Here is a 20,849-nt window from a genome sequence, read left to right on the forward strand (position 1 = left end):
CTCAGCAAAAGCAAGGCACTGAGAAACTCAGTGAGACCCTGCCTCTATATAAAATACAAAATAGGACTGGGGATGTGGTTCAGTGGTCCAGGTCCCCTGAGTTCAATCCCTGGAAAATGGAAACCAGGCCATAGTGGCACACTTCTGTGATCCCATTTACTCTGGAAGCTCTGCAGAGGATCGAAAGTTCAAGGCCGCTCAGGAATTTTGTAAGACCTTCTTTCAGAATCAAATAAAGAATAAAAGGAACTGGGGATATAATTTAGTGGTAAATCACCTGCATGCAGGAGTCTCTGGGTTCAATCCCTAAATATTTAAAAAATAAGAAAGTCAGAAAATGACTAGAACATCAGATATTCAAAAAAATATTAGGACAAAGGAAAGTATTTTGGATGGTACTTAGTTGGGCCTCAGTGACAACAGTTAATGCCAATTATTATTTTTTCTTTTTAAAGGCTGATAAGTTCAAGAAAACAGGGAAATGAATATGCCTAGATAAAGAATTTCCTGATTTTATCTTCATAAAAGGCAAAAATTAAAATTTAATTTGATTTTTAAACCTTTTCTGATTTTATTAATGTTTACATTTATATGAAGCATGCATTTGGATTTAGTTCACAAATTATGTCAATACAAAGGCGGAAACTGAGAATTTTATGATTCAAAGATAAGAAACATAAATTTAGCTTGTCATTCTTTTTAATCATTATTCAGAAAACAAATCTAGTAGTCAATCCTTTCAAATCTAATTTATTTTTCTATGCCTAGGAACTTTTATAAGCTCAATTAATCAATCTTGTTCATGTTTTTATCCCTAGTCATATCTTGTACCTAATTAGTCCCCTATGTAATATCTTAAAAAAATAATTACAGATAAGCAGCTCAAAGAAAATCATTATTTTAAATACTGTCACTTTCCATTCTGTAAGCTGTGGTCAGTTCTTTATTTACAGCATATTCTTACCATCAAGATTCCTAGGCAAAGATTGCTGTGTTTAAGTTTTATGCTTTATTAAAATCCATAAAAATGTTAGGAACCTGAAGCAGGCCAGTGACTCAGTTTTGTTTATGTTAGATGATAGTGCATAAATACTAAATATAGATGGCAGTAAAGAGACTTTATCTTTAAAAATCAGTTTTACCAAAACTTTTATAACTCAGATAACTTAACAAGTAAGTTGTTACTGTTCAAAATTACCTTAATACAGCAACTGAAAAAATGCAGATGCTGAAAAATTTGTATTCAACTAATTGTTTAACATTTCTGACTTTACTATTATATAAGCCTGAAATTTTCCCGATTTTTCCAGTTATTATCTTTCTCAATTTTTGTAAACTTTAGAATTTGTAACTTTTCTATTAGACTAAATATGTCTATATATCATAAACTGAGAATTTTAAGTGTGATAATGTTTACAAAGTACTTATGGGAACACAGAAAGCACTTAAAGAGCTATTATAATTGTTCTGAACTCTGTGAATACCCAATGGTTGTAGGTTGTGAAATGTTAGGAGACTAATCAGGTTATCTTTTGGGGTCTTTAGATATGGGTTCCACTTTCTTGATTGATAATCAAATATTATGTATACAAAATTACAAATATTTTCCCCGAAATAGTGGTCAAGATAAATGTAATTATGCATGGTATTAATGAGAAATATCCTAAAATATAGTACTAGATTAAATGCTGCAACACAGATGGAAAATTTCCTTCATCTAAGTTTTTCAGTAACTTGGGAGGGAAATTCCAACCCTTTTCTGTACATAGATATGAACTACTTTCGAAGGTATGGAAGACATTGGTCATTCCTAATGGCTCTTGGAGTGGATATTTAGTTTGAAACAACCTAACCCACTTTCATACCAAGAAGAATTTACCAGAACACTCCTTAGCTTGCGTTATTAAAACAAAACCTGAATAGGATCTAAGGCAGGACAAAGACCTGGAAAATTCAGCAATATTAGAATCCTGGGCTGGGATTGTGGCTCAGTGGTAGAGCGCTCGCCTAGCATGTGCAGGGCCCAGGGTTTGATCCTCAGCACCACATATAAATAAATAAAGGTATTATGTCCAACTACAACTAACTAAATATATATATATATATATATATATATATATATATATATATATATATATATATATTTTAAAGAATGCCAAATAGACATTTTTTGAGGTAGTTCTACCAAGACAGCTGGAGTCAAAGATAAGCAAGTGGCAGTCAGCTCAAGAATGGAAACTTTGAAGGGAAGGTTGAATTATTTCCTCTTGTCTGGAGGTCAACTGGAGAGTACACTTGAACCAGGCCAGTGACTCAATTTTGTAATTTTTTTCCATACAGTAATTTATAGTCCCACTTATATCACATGAAGTGTGAAGATAATAGTAATGCTGGAGGGAAAATAGAAATCTATAGCCAAAATAAAGCAGAAAGGGATGTTGGTAGCCAGGAAAAAAAGAAAACAAAACAAATAAATAAAAATACCCATACACATGAACACATGCACAACAACAACAAAACGACTCTACCATTTCAAAAAAAAAAATATTTAGGACTCAGTTGTGTTTAACTAGAAAGCTTGGGTGGGCAGTATGGAGGATTGTGTGAAGACTGGGCTATTATTTAAAAGTTACACTACTAGATTTTTACTTTCTATCATAATGAAAGTTTTAATTTCTATTTTTACTGACTGGTCCCCCAAAATACAAGTAGCTGATTACCTAAGCTTTCGAAATTTACAAAGCTCTGTTGCTTCAAAAATTGTTTTCAGTGGATTAAAGAAAATATTTGGATTGAATGGCCTATTACAAGAAATATGAACCCCTAGTTGATAAGTATTCATTAAATATTTTTCAAAAACTACATTAAGTGAGGATAATGGCATTAAATAGTTATAATTAAATTACTTCACTTTAAATTGCTTCTAAAATTTCTGCAAAAATACAATTATTTAATACTTTGTATGCCACATGACTAACGAACTAAGCAAAGATATACAGATAATTAGATTATCTTTTGCACAATCACTTATCTGTTTAGTCATTGTTTTGTAGTTAAATCTTCACAAATAAATAACATGTACCTTAGAAAATGTCTTCTTACAAATAAGCAAAGTAGAATGCAAATTCTTATTTATTTCAGGGGGGGAAATGTATGTTTTTAGCCAGGCTTCTTGATTCAGAAAAAGTAAAGATATATAGTAGGTATTCCCAGACTATTCAGAGAACAATGATGACATTTTAGAAAAGTGTAGAAAGAACCCAATGAAGTTTATTTCAATATATATATTTTTAATTTTTTGCATGCATTATTTTATAATTTTTGTTTTCTTTACACTTCTAGTTTTCCAACTTTACATTAATTTTTCCTTAGTTAGAAAAGTAATAAGAATAAAATTAGAGAAAATGTATAATGAAGAAAATTAAGATGATATATAATTGTACATTTTTACTTTTTTAAAAAGTACATATTTTCCCAATTATTTCTATGCAATCACACACATATGTACAAATTTTAATAATATGTGCTTTGTTTAAAATCATGGCCTCACTCTTTGTACTTGGTATTGTATCCAAAATATTTTTCTGTCATTGAATATTCTTCAAAAACATTATTTTAATGATTTTGTAATATTTCAACATGTGAATGCAACATAATTTAGATGTAATTAACATATAATTCCAACATGTGGATCAGAGCACAATCACCTCCTTCTGTGCTAGTAAAAATCTAGTTTGCTTTACAAGTATCTTTGAAGGTAGCAGTATTCAATTATATGGAAATAAAATTTCTCAGGTTGCATTCATACTATTTGTAAATATTTTATGCTTTTATGAGGTGAAGGTGAGGGATGTTTTCAACTATGGGCATATGAAAATACTTCCTTAGTCCATTTTTAAATGTGACTAATTTAATTTCAGTCAACTTACCCACATTTTTTGATATGGTTTGAATGCAGATTTTCATTCATTAGTCCCATTTTATCACTCTATATTCTTAACTCCAAGTTTTGTAAATATTTAGAAAGTTTTGGAAATTTCTCAGTGAAATGTTAATCCTTGTGGTTTTAGATGGAAAAGCATACTCAAATATTTACTACCTACCTAAATACAAGCAAATTCTCCTTCTTTATTTTTCAATTTCTTTGGGAGAAGGCAGGGGAATATTGATATAAACTGTCCTGCTCCCTATTCCTTCAAACTCAAAAATTCCAGAGCGATTTCAAGACTCTATTGGATCTTAAAAATGGCTCACACTGTGGTTTGTGGAAGGTTTGTGGTGATCTGTACATAGGGGAAGAAGGAGGATGTGCATGTACATACACAGTCATATCCACAGCATTGCTCACATTATCTGTCATTGGTAATAATGTTCAGAGGGTAATACAAATAGAACCAGATAATCATGTAAGAATTTTAAGAGCCTTCTGTTTCATGCTAACTTTTTGATATGGATTTTTTATGTTTTTAATATCATAACTTTTATTTCTTGTTCCACATAGTGATATCTAGAGTGGCTCATGCACAACAGTCCCTCAAAAGATATATTGAATTAATAATCAATTGATAGAATGAAAAAATGAGTGACTGTTAATTTTAATACTTGATTTGATTTAAAGAGTCATACTTGTATTTAGCAAAGTCACTGTGATGTCAGAATGCAGAACACATTGGAAAGAGAAGACAAGGGAAGCAGGTGATATATAATCACACACACAAAACACCAAAATATTTGCATACATGGGAATCTAAGGGGTTGTGATAAAAATGGCACAAGAAATATTTATTAAGAACATATTTAAGAGCTGGGGTTGTGGCTCACTGGTAGAGCGCTTGCCTTGTACATGTGGGACCCTGGGTTCGATCCTCAGCACCCCATAAAAATAGATAAGTGAATAAAGGTATTGTGTCCAACTACAACTAAAAAATAAATATTAAAAAAGAAGATATTTGCTTGTTGATAAGGCAGATATATAAAATTTGAGTTTGTAAACTTTTCCTTTTTTAAAATTTTTTTTTTGGTACCAGGGCTTAAACACTACCATAAGCACCCTGGGATGCTCAACCACTGAGTAAAAACCCCAGCCCTTTTTACATTTTATTTTTAGACAGAGTCTCGCAGAATTACTAGGGCCTCCCAAAATTGTCAAAGCTGGCTTTGAACTGGTGATCCTCCTGCCTCAGCCTCCCACACCTTGGGAATTACAATCATGTGGTACCATGGTGGTGATTTTTTGCATTTTAAACTACCCATTTAATGAAGAATAATGACATCCTTAATTAGTTTAGATTTTGAGACCTCTATCTTATGCAGAATTCCAAAAAGGCACAGCAGACTTAATTTTATGTATTTGTGAATGACAGGGAAGAAATGTGTTATCAGAAAAGTGATATAGTTTAGGATTCCTCCCTTTTCTTTAAATATTAAATTTTTAGCTGTTAACTTCTTTGATTCTAGTGGTAAAAATGGTATGTTGCTTAGATAAAATTGGATTTTATTTTGGATAAACTCTGATTGATGGTGGCTAACTGAAGGGCAAGCCAGGACTCTAGAACTGAAGAACATAGAAGCATAATCAGCCACAAACTTTACTTCCCTTCTTTGTTGACCTAGCAAATTTCTCCTTTTTATTCTAGCTTTTTCAGTTTAAGGATTATGAGAAAGAAATGAAGCAGAGGGAAATGAAAAGAGGAGAAACAGGATACGGGCAAAAGCTTAGGGTTTGTCTTATTAAAAAAAAAGTAAGGAAAAAATAGCTCTTTCTTTCTTTTTTGTTACTAAGACAGGTTCCTCATTAATTATTCAGTCAATTCAGATATCCAATATGCCCATTATGTATGGCTGTGCTACTCACTGGTATTCATTACTGAAAGCTTAAGACAGGGCATTTATTACAGAATAAAATATTAAAATAGTTATTTCTAATAAATAGTTTGTAGATCAATTGCCATATATTTGATCATAATTAAAATGCATCAGAATAGTTTCCTTAGGCAGCATGTTGGAATGCTGATTTTAGTCTACTTTTGCAGAATTGATAATTATTTATTTTCCATTTTATCTGGCTTGGACATTGTTTTTACACACTGGAATCCTTTTTGTATCAGAAACATCACCCTTGGACTAGTGACCAATGCCAATTTCTCACTAACGGGATAATGTGGGGCTGTTTCTAACAGTTGAGAGGAAATGTGTTCTTTATGGTATACTTTATATGATTTAAATGGCAAAATGTAGCATTTATGAATCATATGATAATTATCTTTTAAGTTACATTTTTTCACTGAATGTTAGCTTCTAATGCAAACAGTCCTTATTACATGATAAAACTTATTTTCCTTTTATAGCAGTAAGCAATTCACCCAACTGTCTCTAACTTTTAAAATAAGCTGGGCTCGATGGCACATGCCTGTAATCAAAAACCTTAGGTAAGCTGAGGCATAAAGATTGGGAGCTCAAAGCCAGCCTCGGCAACTTAGTGAGGCCCTGTCTCTAAATAAAATATAAAAAAGGGCTGGGGATGTGTCTCAGTGATTAAGCACCCTGTTTCAATCCCCAGTATCAAATAAAATAAAAACTTATATTGTAGTTTTAAACGAGGTGATTATTATTGCTAGTTTTATAAATAAGAATAATATATGATATACATTATTTATGGAAATGTCTATTATTTCAGAAGGAGTTTATATATATCTGCAGCTTTAATGTAATTGGTAATGTGTATGAAGTGTTTGTGAACTTGAACCATTGAATCCAGGCACGTATTGCACACTGTAATCCTAGTGACTCATAACCTCAGACAGGCCAATGGCAAGTTCAAGGTCAGCTTCAGCAACTTAATAAGTAAGGCCCTTATCAACTTAGGGAACATGGTCTCAATTTTTTTTAATTTAATTAATTAAAAATCTTGGAAGGATAGCAGAGTGAATCAGACATTCTTACCCTATGTACATATATAACTATATGACCAGTGTGATTCTACATCAGGCACAACCACAAGAATGAGAAATTATACTCCATTATATATGATGTATCAAAGTGCATTCTATTATCATGTTTAACTAATTAAAACAAAAAAACAAAAACAAAAAGGCTGGTGATGTAGATTAGTGGTAAATTACCCTTGAGTTCAATCCCCAGTCCAAAAAAAAAAGGAAAAATAGCAGCGCACACAGTACTTTAGTGCACAGTACTTTAGCATTCATTATATCAATTAAAATAAAGACATTGTAACCAAAAGAAATAGTGGCGATTTTACATTATTATAACAAAAGCGTCATTATTGATATCCTCTGGATTTGGAGAATTAGGCATCCATTTAGGAATGATTTTTATTGTAAGTATGATAAGTGTTTATTTCTATGCATTTGTTTTTCTAATGAATAACCATTAATAAAAATGTTTTATTTCTTGTCTCCCAGGCAATATAGCTAAAGTATACATTGAGATTCAGGATGAAAATAATCATCCCCCAGTGTTTCAGAAAAGATTCTACATTGGAGGAGTATCTGAAGATGCAAGAATGTTTGCTTCTGTGCTCAGAGTAAAGGTATGAAAAAATATACTAAGATACAGCACTGAAGTGAAAGAAAAGGGTTCCAGTTCTGCAGATGAACTATATCCATGTGGTTTGCATTAATTATGTACTTATTCAAATTGTATAAACAAAAGCCTGAAGATTGCAGATATATGAGTTTAATTATTCAAAGTAAGGCACAGATTATTTATATGAGGTGACTATATAAGCAATTTTCTTTTTATTTTCACTAATAAGTGAGAAAAATTGTTTTATTTTTTATGATAAATAACATTAAAAAGTTTGTTTTCTTAGTATATTTTTATGCCTTTCATAGTTTTAATTCAGGATAACTTCAGATTCTTAAAATATAATTTCAAGTGGCAAGTACAAAATAACTGATTTCCACTTGAAGAAATAATTTTAAAATGTTCGATAATTTTGTTCTACAATAATTTTTTGAAATTTAAATGTTTGTTAAATTAATGTAGAAAATAACATTACTGATGTCAATAATTAACTGAAATTTAAAAAATCCTTCATATTTCAAAAATTATGCCTAACCTATTTAGAATTTTTGAATATAATATTTAAGACTAAAGTTGATGATATTTAATAGTTCTCTAATTTTATCAAAATGTTTAATGATAATTTAAAAGTTTGACAACACAAATAGTTGCAATAGTTTCATTACTAAGAAATGTATGTTAAAACATTGCATTTTATTGGGGAACAAATTTAAAGTCTATTCATTTTTATTCTCAATTACAGTTTTTTTTTTTTTGGGTGGGGGGGAGTATCTTAATAGTCATTTTCATTGCTAAAAATACACCAACACAAAACCTAAATATCCCTGGTAAATTTAGCTTTTGTGTATCTATAGTTTTACTTTTTTTCCCTACTACTAGCAACACGATGAATATAGTTCTTTTTACAAGTAATTGTATCACGTATCAAACATCCTCATAAAGAAAAAGAAATGTCAACAAAGCAAAAAAGATGTGTGTTGTGCTCATAAAATAGTTCTTCTACAGTGCCAATACTGGTACCTGATCTGAATCCCCAGTTTTAACTATTTGTCATCACATTATGTCCAACTTATAAATTAGAGTAACAACCCTCTGTAGCCAATTCTTATCTTTTTTTTGTTTTATTCCAATGAATAATTAATTAATTTGGTTCAATCATTTTGTTAACAAATATTTTTGAATGTTTAAAATGCGTTAAACACTGTTCTAGAGGTTAAATTCAGAACAATTAAAAAAACGCTCCCCCCTGAGCAATGCAAATAAACTGTGTAAGATACAAATAGATGAGTAAAATCGGAAACTATTTAATATAAAGTCATGTAGCAATAAATTCTAAGACAAGAACAAAATTTCAGAATGGTGCTGTTTTCAGCTAGAAAGTTTAAAAAGAGCTCTCTGCGGGGGGGGGGGGGGGAATTTAAATGATGATGTGAATAAAGGATAAGAGCAAGATTTGTGGAACCTGAGAGAAGGAACTGAATTCCAATGTAAAACCCCTATAGCCAGTAGGTGCTTAAGAGACCTTAAGACTGAGAAAGGCTGGGTGGAGATGAGATATATTCCTTGGGGCTAGAAGATGGAATTTCTTTTCTATTTATGTTGGAAAGAAAGTCTTTGAGTAACTTGGAACAATGGTATGACTTAATCCAATGTAAAGGGATTATCCTTGATACCTTGAGGTTGGGAGTTTGTAAAAAAACAAAAAACAAAACAAAAAAGTGCTTTTAGAGAGGAGTAAAAGTTGATCCCAATGCATTACTAGCCCAGATAAAGTGTTAGCATGGCTTTAACCATGAGTGGGGGCTGTGGAGATGTTGAGAAGGAAGTCAAAAGAACAAGGATTTGCTAACAGGTTCTACATAGTACCCAGGGAAAATCAAAAATGAGTCAGTTTTGGCTGGGGATGTGGATCAGTTGGTAGAGTGCTTGCTTCACATGCACAAGGCTGTGGGTCCAATCCCCAGTACCAAAAAAAAAAAGAATAACTTAGCTTTTGTTCTAAAGAAGTCCTTGTCCTTCCCTCAGGTATTGTAATGACAGAAATCAAGAGTTCATTTGAGTAGACTTTATGTTTATAAAGTTTTTTCAATATGAAAGCAAAGATTTTGGCAAGAGTATTGCTGTTGCTGATCTAGAGTTAAGAAAGAAATTGTGGACTGAGATGCAATCATCTAGAAAATACTGTTTAACATTAAAATCCAAAGACTACACCCTGGAAATTTGACACTTAGAGATCAGAAAGAAGAGAAATTGCTCTATGAGGTAGTAGGTATACTTGGAAAATGCAAAGCACAGGAGCCATGTAATGAAAAAAATGATAAAAAGACAATGCTCAATTGTCAACTGGTACTGTGATTAGAAGATTCCAGTGTATTTTTACATCGCCACTTATGCTAATGGAAGAATATTATGGTGGAGAAAAGGAAAACAATAATTGAAGTGCTAAAATATTCCATTAAATTGTGGGTAGATGGCTATATTAAGAAAAATTACCAAGTGGTAGCATTAGTGCATTTTGTGATATTATAACAACATACCTGAGAATGGGAATCTTTATAATGAAAAGAGGTTTATTTAGCACACAGTTTGGGAGGCTGAAAGCCCAACAATGGGTGGCCTCATTTATTCATCTTGTGCAAGGGCCTTTTGACTACCTTACAACATGGTACATGTATGCAAGACAGCAGAAACAAGAGAAACAGCCAGGAAAGGTTGACAACCCATTCTTATGGGACTTAATCCAGTCCCAGGAGTCCTGACCCACTCCTGAAAAATCAAAAACAAAGCATTAATCCTTTCTGAGGCTGGTGCCCTCATGATGTAATCACCTTTCAATAGGCCCCATCTCCTAAGAATCCACCATGTTCTAGACAAATACATGGAAACCAGGCTTCCAGTTTATGAAAATTTAGGAAATAAAATATCCAAACCATAGCAGTGACGGCCTCTGCTTCATAGGAACTGGGATAAGGTGGTGAAGGAGATAGATTAATGTGAGAGAGAGATTGTGATGAAATAATTTAGTTAGAAGAGCACAGATTGCAGTCTGGATTCCAAGGAAAGAAATGGTTCAACACTGAAAGGACAAAAAAGTTTTCTTGAAAATAAGACCAGCTCTAAAGGGAGGTTAAATTTTCTCAAAGTGAAGCTTATGTAAGGAGGACAGAGGAAACACAGAGGAATCACACGAGGAAACAAAGAACCAAAATAGAAGCCAGGTGCAGAGCGTTTTTGTGAAACAAGAACAGGAGGCAAGAGATTTAGAGGGGATGGGAGTAAAAAGTCTTTCATGATCAATATCATTTTCCATTGCTGCCTTTCAGCTCAAAGTCTGAAATCTTTTCCAGAATTCAATCAGGGTGAATGTGAATTAAGCAGTTCTTCTAATTCATACTTTGGTAAAATATGTTATTGAAAATAGCATGGAATCAAGGCCAGCTATGTTGTGGTTCTTGAACTAAAGATGATTTGAAAATGTGGAAGTAGCCCAGAATTGTGAAAGAGGCTTTTTTATACCATTTGCTTTGAACTAGTACAGTAATATTAGATTTCTTCCACCATGAATGGAAGCTAATTTTTTAGCCTGCCATAAAATTCAGAATGATAAAAGTTAAATTAAAAGAAAATATGCCATGTGTAAGAAAAGGAAGAGGAAACACTGCATAGAATAGGAATGACAAAGTTAAGTGAGGCTTTGAAATATCAATGAAGGAAGCTACACTAACTTACAATATTGATAGTGGGCTTAGGACTTTTTTCCAACATAGGCTATAGGAAAGTTAACACATTTAAATGAATTATCCAATATAAGTGCTTTCAAGGGAGCAAATCCAATATGTTAAAGGACTTATTAGAATTTTTTTTAAGAAAACGTACTATAAGCCTACTGTGTGCTGAAAATATAGAGGCAAATAAAACAGAATGTGCCTCTGCCCTTGCAGAGTTAGTAAACAAGAGCCCTTTCCTCACAAAAAAAAGGGAAAAGAAAAAGAAAAAGCACATATGCAATAATTAAATACGAATGGATAAAATACCTTATGTTGTTTAGTTGAGGTTCATACCACAGTGAGTGAAAAATAGGATCTTCACCTGGAATTTAAGTCAAGGTAAGTTTTAGAATATTGGTAACATTAGAATAATTTAGGTGAAGTGTCCCGGTTTTATGTTGTTAGAGTGTGGTAGACACACGTAGTTGACTGTTTCTCCTTCCTTTTATTTAACAGAAATCCAATTTTATGCATCTATCTATTATCCTTGGGGATCATATGTTTCAGAGGAGGTAAAACTTATTTTTGGAAAATTGGCTAGTTTGAGGCAGTTTTGATTCTTATTCTGTTTTCCTTGTAAATGATGAACTTGGACATGGAGAGGTGACTCGTCTTTGAACAACTATTGACCAATAAGGGAGGCCTCTGGAGTTTTCAGACAAAGACACTTTATACCAACATGAAGTCTCAGTTTTGGGCTCAACCATTTGAATGCTCATATCATTTTCAAGTAATTCTTGGATTGTGTTAGACACAGAATGAAAGGACCAATCCTGAAAGGTTGACATCTACTGTGGTTTAATTCTTCAGTCTTTAATTCAAGAAGTCAACATCAGTTAAAAGTATACCCTTAACAAATAACTGGAATATTAAAAAGCAAGGACTAAAGCAGGCATTTGTATAAACATGTTCATAACAGTGTTATTCAAAAAGATAAAATGCATGGTCTGGTATGTAGCTCAATGGTAAAGTGCTTTCCTGGCACAACTGAGGCCCTGTGTTCAATCCCAAGCAGTGCCCCCTGACCCCCAACACCCCCCCAAAAAAGCTAAGATGCTAAAAAGTGGAAACAGTTATTTTGTTTATCTATGGATGAATAAATAGCAACATATAGTCTATATATACAACTGAATATTATTCAGCCTCAAAGAAAGTAAGTTTGACATGTGCTAAGTGGTAGATAAACACTGAAGACATTATGCTAGGTGAAGTAGCCTAGACACAGAGGACAGGCATTATTAAGATTCCACTTAAATGCGGTTCTTAGAGTAGTAAAATTCAGAGTCAGAAAATACAGTGGTGGCTGCCAGGGGATAGAAGTCAGGAAGGGAGAAAATAAGGATCTACTGTCCAGTAGTTACAGGATCACAGTTTGTGAAGAATAAAAAAGTTCTGTATTTGGATGGTAATGATGTCTGCAATATGAGGAGATGCTTAATGATACAGAACTGAACACCTAAATGGCTAAAGTGTAAGTTGTGTTATATATATTTTTCTACACTGAAAAATATATCTTGAGGACAGGAGATATCACCTTTAGTGATAGAATATGAAAACGATTCTTTTTCAAGCTATTATTCTTAATTAGAATCCATTCCCTTTTACTTGATATGAATGCAGAACTTATATTAAGATGCAAAAGTAAATGTGTGTATTAGTCAACTTATTTCTCCTGATTCTGTAACTATGTTTTTGAACATTTTATACTGATGCACACCCTCAGCAGTATCAGTACTAGAAGCAATAGTTGCCAGTGATGCTCATTGTGGGGGTCTACTGCCCCTTCTGAGTTAGCAGAGAAACACACAAGAATCTACAGGATCTTGTTTGTTCAAAAAGAAAGGGCTGGGAATGATTAAGTGCCCCTGAGTTCAATCCCCAGTAGCAAAAAGAAAAAAAAATGCAAAGAAGCAACATCTGGATATAGAAAATTTCAAAAATGCTACTGTACAGTCATTAATCAGTCATATTTGTCAAATATTGGTCATTATTTTCTGTGCAAAATAGGTATGATTAAGCTAGGGCTTTGACCATTAACTTCTGTTTTGTATATTAATGGATGACTATTCTGTATATAATAACAATAACTGTCATTTATTTGCCATGATTATTTTTCTGATAGCTGTGAAAAGCTACTTACTTATTTTAGTCATAAAATTCATTTTAATACATAAGTAAGATAAAGCAAGCAATAAATAAAATAAAATTTATTGATATACAACAATTAAAATAAATGAAAATGTCTACCTAGGAGTGAGGTGCAATTATTCCTTATTGTATCATTTAGGGGAAAAAAAAGGAAGATAAGTAAAGTTTAATAAATTTTCTAATATCCCTCAACCAATCTCCAGTTGTCAGAATTCAAAATTAGATCAACCTTAGTTCAAGCTGGTCTCTTGTAACTTATACATTATATTGCTTCCCAGGAGAATTGAGAAGTAGAATCTTGGCACATAGTAATAGGTCTTGTTAATTTTCTTCAAAAAATTAAAAGGTAATTTTAATATATTAGCAAGCCTACTAATTGATTTTTAACTTAAGGTAAGCTTTATTAATTGTGACCCTCTATTAAGATAATATTTTGTCAGCTTTTTTACTACTGTGACCAAAAGACCTGACAAAAACAATCTTAGAGGAGTAAAAGTTGATTTGTGGCTCACAGTTTCAAAGTTCTCCATCCATAGATGACCAAAAAGTTAGTGCCAAAGTTCTCCACTGTTTTGGACTGAAGGTGAGGCAGAATATCACAGCAAAAGAAGAAAAGCAGGTCATGGCAACAAGAAAGCAGAGAGAGCTCCACTCACCAGGGACAAAATGTATACCCTAAAGGCATGCTGCCAGTGACTTGTTATCTCCTCCAGCTACAATGTACTTGCCTACAGTTACCACCCAGTTAATCCATTCAAGTGGATTAATGCACTGATTAGGTTAAGGTTCTCATAACCCAGTCATTTCAGAATCATCATTGTCCTACACCTCATATCTAAACCACTACAGATAACAAGTAAGATCTGATTGTAAAAATATCTTTCAAATAAATAATTTTTTCATTTGTTGCATGTTGTTTAAACTTTAGCAATATCTTCACATGACACAAATACAGAAAAGATAAAGAATCATGAAGATTAATTTTAAAAAATCTCAATTATGAAGATATTTTCTAGAAGCTAAAGTAGTAAGAATCCCTTTGTCTATAAATCACAAATACGAAAAACTCAGTGTCAGAAAAGAATGAATTACAGTGTGGATTTCATGTCTATTCAAACTAAAAAGATCTTGAACAATGCATTTGTGGATTATTAAAGGTGTCAGATTTAAGGAATTTATAGAGTAGAAGAAAGTATGTTGAAAAAGCAGTTTTCACATTCCAATTGTTTATTTTATTTTCTAAATAAGCAGAAAATGGTGATGAGGGATTTTAGCAGAATGATGCTGTTGATAGAAAAAAAAGTCACATTGATGGTCAGAGGATGCAAATATTCTCAGTGGCAAAGGGTATAGAGAAGTTCAAGTGTGGCAATGCAGACAGTAGGTACACTCTATCTAGACAGAGGAATGGGCTTCTGAGAGCTTGTGGTTTCCTGCTCTGTGCCTTTTCACCTGGGTCTGATGGAGAGCATTCCCTGTACCTTTGTAAGTGTTAGTGTGTGTTCCCCCAAGTAGCATCTCTTCAACTTACAGATGTGAACACTGCATCACAGGAACAGTAAGTCACCTTCCTAAATTTTACAGCTGGTCAGTAGAGAAGCCAGGATCTGCAGCCAATCACTTGAATTATTTTCTGTGTCTGCTCCTTTCTCTCTTTGAGGCGTTATATTCCACTCCACTAGACTGCAGATGTCTTCTCTCACTAACATTGCTTTAAGACCAGGTACCCATTAAAGTCTTTAGTTATTTCTGATTGTTTGCTTGTTTGTACGCTATTTATCATTAAAATGCCAAGTGCCCTAAGACAACCATTACACTTAATTCTGAAATCCTCATCAGCATGGGTTTCTCAGTACTTGTGGATCATGTCACTGTAAGCTAGTGGGTTATTTTAAAACGATTTCTAATTTTTTCCCTAGTTATGCACAAAATATATATAAACAGTGCCAGTCTGAAATAAAAGTCTCACAAAATACTAATTGCAATTCACTTTTGTCATGTTTGAAGAAGCAATGAAGTATTCAAACCCCTCCCATTGTTTCAAGAGAGAGAGGTGTTTCCTAAAGAGATCTTAAGGTTGTATCCCTTCACATTTTGGCATAGCATCTGACTTTTCACGGTTTGTACTTTCAACAAAGTGAATGTATATAGGTAACTAATGGTACCTTGCTTTCTTGACTATTACCTTGTGATTGAATTACTGTGTGTGTGGTGCAGCAGTTAAAAACACATTATTTTATCATCACTTGTCTTTGTGCCTGTTTTCCCTACTAGAATTCAGATTTCATTTAGGTAGGTGTTATGCTTCTCCCTTCAAACTGACTTTTGTTTATGATTTTTTATTTGTTCATTCATTTTTACTTAAAGTCACTCCTTTGATAAATTACTGGTTTTTGAGTTAGCAAAATATACTTTACATAAAATGTTTTGAAGCAAAATTACAGCACAAAGAGTAACATTGCCCTTGACCTTCCTGGTATTTCACTTCTTATTAAAAATGAGGAATTTAGATTTGCTAATATTTTTGTCTTTATGAAAGAAAGTCCCATCCCTTCTTTCTATCACCCTATTTTTGTGAATGGAAATGTTTACTCGATGCCATTATATATTGGATATTTGTAAATAGGTTTTGATTTTTACAGGAGCTCAAGATATGGGCTTGCCCTGAGTCTCAGAGGAGACTTTATAGTTGAAATTTGGGCAACCCTCTAACTGTTGAGACTATGGGAAATTTTGGAAATGAACTAAATGTACTTTGCATTGTAAGATGGTCACAAGCTTTTGGGGACCAGGATGGAATGTTATGGTTTGGATATGAGATGTCCCCAAAAACTCATATGTGAGACAATGCAAGAAAGAGGCAAAATAGAGGCAAAATAATTGAGTTATGAGAGCCTTAACCCAATCAGTGGAATAATCTCCCGATGGGATTAATTGAGTGGTAATTGAAGGCAGGTAAGGTGTGTACAGAAGAGGTGGAGAATTTGGGGTATAGCTTTGGCCTGATCATCATGTGAGATACTACCCCTCACTGCACTCTTCAATCATGATTTCTGCCTCAACTCAATCCCTGAGGAACGGAGCCAGCTGTCTATGGACTGTGACCTCTGAAATCTTGAGCCCCAAAATAAGCTTTTCCTCCTCTACAGTTGTTATGGTCGGGTCTTCAAATCACAGTAGTGAAAAAGCTGACTAAAACATGGCCATAGACCATATTGTAGTTGATAATATTTCTATTGGTTTATGTACTAAATTCTCCAAAGAAAATAGTTGGTACATTCACCAGTTTTAGAAGATGAGTGCAATGCCAGTGATAGCATACTGAATTTCTCCTTGCTTTCCTTTAAACATTCTTCCTTTATTTTCTATCATCTTTCTCTCTATGTGGATCGTGTTAAATCTTATTTATTTTAGAAACAAAATAAATCTTACTTATTTCAGAATACTATGAGGTATACATGAACAGTTCAGATTTACAAAAATCTATTCTGTTTCTCCACTGTATTCTTTAAAAGAACATTGTTCTCGTTAGTCATTATGTTGTACAACAGATCACTTTAACTTATTCCTGCTATATAACTTAAATATTGCATTGCTTTTGGTAGTTCAGGCATTCTAAGTCTGTATTTTGCCTACGTACAAGATAAGAACCATGAAAAACCATCACCACTTTCTCATGCATAGCATTTTTCCTTAATGGTCTGAACAAGTAAAACATTATAGCTATGTTGCTTTTAATACAAGAGGACAGAACCAAGTCTGTTAACATTGTGGACAGAAAAGGAGTCTACAATAAAATAATTCTGCATGTGTATTTTACTCTTTTCTTTTTCTCTCACACTCCTCTCTACACAAGTCAATCATCTTATTGTCCACAGAAGGGGAATCTAAAACCATCATTCATTTCACAGAAACTTAATTTGTGCATGTTGGTTTGAATGTGGTTTAACTCAGAATGGCCTTTGTTTTCATTCTCTCACATAGAAGTGAAACTAATTTTCCCAGTCTATGCTTGTCTGAAAAATGAAGAAAGCTTGGATATTTGAAAGTAAAGGAAAAGTAGCTCTTATAACTGGAAAATTTCTAAAAAGTAGAGAGTTTGAAAGCCTTTTATGACTCTTCAGCCACTGAACATGATATGTGAAGAGAAAGGAGTTCATCCAGTGAACAGCCAAGTCAATTAGCTTCCCAGCCTCATGGGCAGCTTGTCTGTTTCTGAGTGCATGTGGGTGAGATGAGAAATTTATTCAATGTCTGCATATTGTTCAGATGATTAAATGTGTAACAACCCAGGGGAGGAGGATGGGATGTTATTTTTTGAGTTAAACTTGGCTTTCTTTTAGGAGATTTTATGTTACAGTGCAATGATAATTGTGTGCTCTCCTAGCTTATGTTTCAAGAACCACATCCTCCATCATCTCACACAGATCCATCAGGAATTTCAACACTTTATTCCCCCTTTTAAAATCTCAGATTTTTTCTGAACCTGAAGACTTCACTATAAGACACAATTCTATGTGTGATTCTGATGAAGTATTTCTTTTATATAAAAATGTCTAATTATTTTTCAAACCTCCATTTAACTTTGTGTCATACTGACCCTGCATAGGTGACCTATAACACCAATCTTAGTAAAAATTAGAAAATTGAGCTTTGACTGTAAGTTTTCATTCATACTTCTCTAAATAAGTCTTAATTTGAATCGTCTATTAATATCTCCAATAAAATGGGTAAAGTATAAAAGTTCCTTAAAATGTGTTTTGAAGAAAATTTAGTTCCAAATAAGTTCTAAGGAATAATGATTTTCCATAGCAGTTCTAATTAATTTACCTAGTGAAATTCAGCAGGCCTGGGGAGAGATTTTATACATAAGGATAATATAATTTGCATTCGTTAGTTCATTAGTCACTATAGAGCTGAAAATTGCACACCTTTTACAATTTTTTTTTAAATGGGCAAAAAAAAAAAAGTCTGGATTCACAAAATTGCAATCTTATGAAGAGTAATAATAAAATCTAAACTAGAATTCCCATCAAATAAATATTGAAATTTTATGTGGTGGCTACAATAGTTTTGGTAAACATATTTCTATATTTTGTGGTGTATCATTTTATTCCCAGATTTTTTTCCCCTTCTAGACATACATGGTCTTTCAGGATCCCAGTAATCTAAAAAAAGTCAAAAGTTAATAAGGTTTATAGTAATTTGAAACCTTTAGTACTATACAAAGTTCATAGACCCCAAAACATGCTGTAGGCAAATATCAAAGAAAATATTTTGATGTAAACTTTATATTAGGAAATAACATGCATATATAGATTTGCACAAATACTACATGCACAATTCAGTAAATCTTCATAGTAAACACCCCAGTATAACCAGTACTCAAAGAAGCAGCATAATCAGTTTCTGTGCCTAGTGTCTACCTCTACCCACAGATAACAATTATTCTGCCTCCTAGCACCTTAGATTTTTTTTTCTGTTTGGACTTAGAAAATGTGTATTTTTGTCTGATTTTGTTTGATTGCTTTGTTTCTATGAGATTTTATTCATTTGTTTGTGAGATCCATCCATGTGATTACATGTAACAATATTTATTTATTTTAATTGCTCTCTAGGATGTCACTGTACAAATATATATTACAGTTAATGTATCCTAAGTACTGCTGTCAGTCATTTAGGTTGGTTTAGGAGTTTTGATATTATAAATATTATTTCTATGAATCTATTGGTACATGTCTTTTTAATTTTTTTAAATTGTTGATTGACTTTTTATTTATTTATATGTGGTACTAAGAATTGAAATCAGTGACTCATGCATACTAAATATGTGCTGTACCACTGAACCATATTGGTACATGTCTTTTAAGAAATACACACACACACACACACACACACACACAAACACATGCATGCACGTTAATTTATGTTGGGTAAATACTTAGAGTAAAATTTTTGGTAAGAGGGTATGCATATGTTAAGACATAAGAGATAATGTCAAATAGTTTTCCAAAATCTTATACCACATCCCTTAGCAATATCTGAATGCTCCAGTTATTCAAAAATTTGGTATTGTATTTTTGGTTTTAACCATTCCAATGAACATTTAGTGGTTTCTTTTACCAATTCCTAGCAGCTAATAAGGTCTAATGCCTCTTCATGTATTTTACCAGTATTTGTATCTTCTATATACAATGCTCATTTCAGTCTCATTCCAGATTTTTCTTGGAATGGCTGTTGATTAGTTTTCTCATTACGTTGTTAGACTTCTTTATAAACTCTGAATTGGAGATCTTTGCCTCATAGATGTATTGCATATATCTTCTCCCAGCATATGAGCTTGTATTTTCACTCTATTTTTTCATAAAGAAAAATCGATAAGACAGTTTTTTCTTCATGTTGGACAATTTTGTGTCCTGTTTAAAAATGCTTTGACTAACAGACAACTATGAATATATTTCCCTATGCTTATTTCTTAGCATTTTATTTCATCATTTATCTTTAGATTTATAATCCATATAGAGATTCTTTTGGGGCTTGAAGGGAGGTAGAAGCATCAAGTGTTTAAACAAGTTTTCCATTTCAATATTGAATGGGCCCAGCTACATTTTCTGCAGAGACCATCTTTTCTCCACTGTACTCATTGGTTCCCTGAGTTTTGAATCAGATGAGCATGGATGGAGGCTTGTTTGTGGACATTTTATTCTGTTTCATTGATCGATTTGTTTATCCTTACCTTATATTATCTGGATGCTTTTAAAATATCTGATAGTATATGTCTCCTGCTTTTATTTTTGCCTATAGGATTGTGTTGGCTTATTTTGGTCCTATATGTTCATTATCATATAAAGCTATAATCAACTGATCAATTTTCACAGGTTAAAATTATATGTTAGAATCTAACTGAATAAACAGATCCAATTGGAGAGAACGGTGCTGAACAATATTGAATAGTCAGATCAATTTCTGTCTGGATTTATGTAATCCAGCTAAATGTTATTGTTTCATAAGAAAAAACTACAAGGGGTGGGTTGAATGCAGTTTGGGGTAAAGAAAAGAATGGGTTTTTAATGTTTTTTAATGTTATTCTTTTATTTTCTTCAACTCTTATATAGTAAATTCTGAATGCCTATTTCAGATTTCAGCATATCTGAAATTAGGACTGTTGGCTTTCTCTCTCTCTCTCTCTCTCTCTCTCTCTCTCTCTCTCTCTCTCTCTTGAATTTGATTTCTCTTTTGATTTTTGAAGATCCTGTGTTCTCTTTTTAACTTTCCTTTATAAACCCAAAGGAATTCTGAGAAGAAATTTGGGGTCCTCTGATAGGACAATAATACAGTATAGTGGGAACAAAGATAAGTCAGGCTCCAGAGACACAATTTTAAAATTTA

General features: G+C 32.8%; 1 protein-coding gene across 16 annotated transcripts in view; it reads left to right on the plus strand.

Annotated features, from left to right (window-relative positions):
• Positions 1 to 20,849, plus strand: part of Pcdh15 (protocadherin related 15) — a 746,672-nt gene that overhangs the window by 650,874 nt on the left and 74,949 nt on the right. For all 16 annotated transcript variants that reach the window (XM_071610757.1, XM_071610756.1, XM_071610753.1 and 13 more), the window contains one exon: positions 7,422 to 7,549. In XM_071610757.1, coding sequence (XP_071466858.1) covers positions 7,422 to 7,549 — 128 coding nt within the window. The remainder of the gene's footprint in view (positions 1 to 7,421; positions 7,550 to 20,849) is intronic.

Source organism: Marmota flaviventris, chromosome 4 (assembly GCF_047511675.1).
Source record: "Marmota flaviventris isolate mMarFla1 chromosome 4, mMarFla1.hap1, whole genome shotgun sequence".
In the NCBI taxonomy this organism is placed as follows: Eukaryota; Metazoa; Chordata; class Mammalia; order Rodentia; family Sciuridae; genus Marmota; species Marmota flaviventris.